The sequence below is a fragment of the Marmota marmota genome, unplaced genomic scaffold (genome assembly GCF_001458135.2).
Source record: "Marmota marmota marmota unplaced genomic scaffold, marMar, whole genome shotgun sequence".
In the NCBI taxonomy this organism is placed as follows: Eukaryota; Metazoa; Chordata; class Mammalia; order Rodentia; family Sciuridae; genus Marmota; species Marmota marmota.
This window is the reverse complement of record NW_025999931.1, coordinates 797,293-801,263: the sequence shown is the minus strand read 5'-3', so window position 1 is coordinate 801,263 and position 3,971 is coordinate 797,293. Positions and strand designations below refer to the sequence as shown.

The 3,971-nt window shown below is 55.4% G+C and overlaps 1 protein-coding gene across 1 annotated transcript; it reads left to right on the top strand.

The window, feature by feature from the left end:
• The first annotated feature begins 206 nt into the window (after positions 1 to 206).
• Positions 207 to 3,758, top strand: LOC107160117 (translation initiation factor IF-2). Its single transcript, XM_048800536.1, has 3 exons — positions 207 to 777; positions 922 to 1,575; positions 2,254 to 3,758. The coding sequence occupies exons 1-3, from the start codon at positions 207 to 209 to the stop codon at positions 2,358 to 2,360; spliced, it is 1,332 nt and encodes a 443-aa protein (XP_048656493.1). The 3' UTR covers positions 2,361 to 3,758.
• Positions 3,759 to 3,971: the final 213 nt, after the last annotated feature.

Genomic DNA, 3,971 nt, shown 5'->3' with positions numbered 1-3,971 from the left:
AAAGAAAGAAAGAAAGAAAGAAAGAAAGAAAGAAAGAAAGAAAGAAAGAGAGAAAGAGGAAGGCTCCACATTCCATTCCATCATTATGGTTTCAGTAATTGTGAAAAGGCGAATAATGAAACGGAGTGGAAAATACAGAACAGAAGGAACGTGCCTTCTCGAACAGCGCATCTTTCTTAAGGCACTGGAATCCCAGGGATGGAGTGATGGGTGGCGGAGGGACCCTGGACCGCACTGTTGGGAGTGGCAGGGAATCCGCGAGGAGGGCCCAGCACTCCCTCCGCAGCCTAGGCGGGAGGAGAGTGAATTCCAGCCGCACATTCCCGCAGTTCTTCCCAGGAACTTCTCTCCGTTTCCCCTCCCCTGGGCACACACCAACCTGGCTGACTCCCACCCTGCTCTCTTTTCTCAGAGCCTCGACCCACAGCGTCGACGGAATGGAGTGCCCTTCCCATTGGCCCGATTGTCATTCCCTGAGATGGCACTGCCCTCTTGATTGGCTGGCCACTCCCGGCTCCGCACACCTCCCGTCGCTCGGGTTGCCCGGCTCCCCGCCTCCCAGCACCGCCCAAAGCCCTCACCCTTGCCATCTCCCCCCCCACCCCTGCACCCGCCTGCGCGCGGGGCACAGCTCCGCTCCGCTCTCACAGCGACCTGGCCGGCGCGCTGGCCCCGCCCCCGGGGCACGCGGCTCTATAAATACAGCTGCACTGCAGGCTGCGGGAGAGCCCAGTGGAGGAGGCGCGGTAGTGAGGCGGTGCCGGGACCCGCTCTGGGGCTAGGGGAGCGTGGCGGCGGCGACGGCGGTCCGGCTTAGTCGCAGCTCCGAAGGGAGTAACAAGGGGGCCCGAGTGGGCTACTTTTGACCGGTACTTCCCACTTTTCTTGTCTTTTGGTTCGGGCCGAGTGTCGTCCACTGAGCAGAGATTCCCCTTGCAAAACCTGAGCGACCTTTCCATCAATTGTTGGGTTCGGGATCGCCAGGAGCCCCGAGCGCACCAGGCGCGAAGGCAAGGGGAGAGGAGCCGGCCACAGGCGGGGGCCAAGCGGAGTTTGCCTACCTCCCTCGCTCGCCCAAGCAAGTCCTTTCGCGCAGGGCACAGGGCGCGAGCGATGAAGGCGGTGAGCCTGGTGCGCCCTTCAGGCCGCAAGGCGCCGTCGGGCTGCGGCAGCGGGGAGATGGCGCTGCGCTGTCTGGCCCAACATGGCCACAGCCTGGGCGGCTCGGCCACCGCGACCGCCGCGGCGGCGGCAGCGCTCTGCAAGGTGGCCGAGGTGGTGACCGACGAGCCGGAGCTGTGCCTGTAGTGCGATATGAACCACTGCTACAGTCGCCTGCGGAGGCTGGTGCCCACCATCCCGCCCAACAAGAAAGTCAGCAAAGTGGAGATCCTGCAGCACGTTATCGACTACATCCTGGACCTGCAGCTGGCGCTGGAGACGCATCCGGCTCTGCTGAGACAGCCACCGGCTCTGCTGAGACAGCCACCACCGCCCGCGCCACCGCACCACCCGGCCGGATCTTGTCCAGCAGCGCCGCTTCGGACCCCGCTCACTGCGCTCAATACCCACCCGGTGAGAGGCCCGGTGGCGGCTGGGGCCAACGCCACAGGGGGTGCAGTAGGGTGGTGGCAGGGTGGCGGGAAGCGGGCGTTCCCTTCCCTCTCTTCTGAGTGGGGGCCGGCCGAGAATGACAGCCCCCAGCTCCTTCTCCAGGCACCTGGGGCCGCCTGCTGCCGGCTAGCCGGATAAGCACAGATCGGGGAGAACGCGCCAGGCAGGACTCCGGGCTGCACGACCCCTGTGCTGTCAAGTCCAGCGGAGGGGTCTCCCCGGGCTGCAGACTGGGCTGGGGGCTCAGCGCACCAGCTCGGTGTCCGAGGACGCCCAGGACCGTGACGAGAGTTTGTGCCTTCTAACCTTTCCCTTGGTGTTCGGTTGCTGTTCCAGGCCGGATGGGTGAACAAGCAGGGTGACAGCACCTCTAGGGAAGGGACCCTCGGGGGCGTGGACGCCTCCCTGGCTCCCCCGCGCAGCCTGACACCTGTAAAGAGGGCGGGCAGGTCAGCGCTCTGGGCTTCCCAGAGGCCCGCGCTACCTCCTGGGCACCGCGCCCGCCAAGGGCTGCGGGTGTTGTCTGACCTGGCAGTTTGTTTGGGTTATTGGTAGAGCACGTCTTGAGTTTGGTCGGTGGCGCCAGCAAGTCTGCAGCGCGAAGGTTCACACACCCCTCTATTCATTCCTCTTCCACAGGTGTGCGGCCGCCTGAGCCCAAGCCAGGAGCTCTAGAGAGGGAGGGGGAAGAGCAGAAGTTAGAGCAAAGCCAACGGAGGAAAGGAAAACACATCAGCAAATGTTGAAACGTTTCACTCGTCATTCCAAGAGAGGGACAGGAAAGAAAACAAAACTTTCATTTTTTTTTTTGCACGTCCATAAACATGTTACATACATATTCTCTTTTGTCTCTTCTTTTATAACCGCTGTGAAGTGTACGTTTCTGTGGTTTTTGGAGGTGCAGTTAAAGTCTTAAGTGTGACAGGACTGATAAACAGATGATCCAGAGTAAATCCGACTTTAGAAGGCTACTTTGTGACCAAGGAGCTCAATTTTTCTTTTGAAGCTTTACTAATATACCCCAGAGCATTGTAGATTTTTTTACATCTATTGTTTAAAATAGATGATTATAACTGGGCAGGGAACTTTCTTTTCCCTGCAAGAATGTTACATATTGTATAGATAACTGAGTGACATTTCATACCATGTATATATAGAGATGTTCTATAAGTGTGAGAAAGTATGTGCTTTAATAGACTACTGTAATTATAAGGTATTTTTAATTAAATATTTTTTGTAAATATTATGTGTGTGTGTGTGTGTGTTTAATCTGTGGGAATATTTCTTTTGGAAAATGATTTTTCAGCTCAACTGCAGAGCTCTTGATATCTTGAATGTCTTTTCTGTTTGGCCTGGCTTTTAATTGTTTTTGTTTTGCCCGTATGGAAGACTCTGAAGTAGCAGTTTTTTGTGCCACTGAGCCACGCTATCCAGGTGAGCGCACATTTCCTGTCTCGGGTGGCACATCACCAGAGACGCCCTTCCCCAGGCACCGCGGTGTTCTTTGCCCTCAGCTTTTCCGAGTGTAAACTCCCAAGGAAGTGAACACTTCTCTCCGCCACCCAGTTAGCCAGCGGACCTGCACATCGCTTTAGAACCGGGCTGTCCTCTTAAGGGACACTAGTCAGCTCTCCTCCCCGGTGTCCCCTGGCCTCTCCAGGTGACCGGCGGGCTCGCCCTGTCCTCTCTGCACCTCTAGGGAAGGCACCCTCGGGGGCATGGACGCCTCCCCGGCTCCCCCGCGCAGCCTGACACCCATAAAGAGGGGCGAGGGCAGGTCAGCGCTCCTGCTTCCCAGAGGCCCACGCTACCTCCTGGGCGCCGCACCTGCCGAGGGCTGCAGGTGTTGTCTGACCTGGCGGTTTGTTTGGGTTGTTGATCGAGCACATCTTGAGTTTGGTCGGTGGCGCCAGCAAGTCTGCAGCGGGAAGGTTCACACAAAGGAAAAACTCCTGATTTTTCGTAATTTGTAGACTTTCATTGTATAGGCACAACCAAAGAGTAAGAGTCATTTGAAACCATGGAAAGAAAGTAAATACCCCACACAGTGGACATTGCTTCTAAGGTTGTAATAAAATCCTCACATCTCAAACATCTTATGGTAAAGCTGGAAAAAAAAATACCTTTTCATTTCAAAGAACTCATATACTCTGCTATTGTATAAATCCTACTCAACTTTATTGTCAAGCTTTAACTGCATTTTTAGAACTTTTAAGAATTTTGACTCCCCAATACCTATTGTATTAGATGCCTTCTATGACAATAAATCTTCACTGAGCAAAAGGTTCTTAAGTTTGTGGTTTTTAATTGACTTTTACTGAGTTATGTGAGTTTTCATTATCAAGAATGGGTCTCTT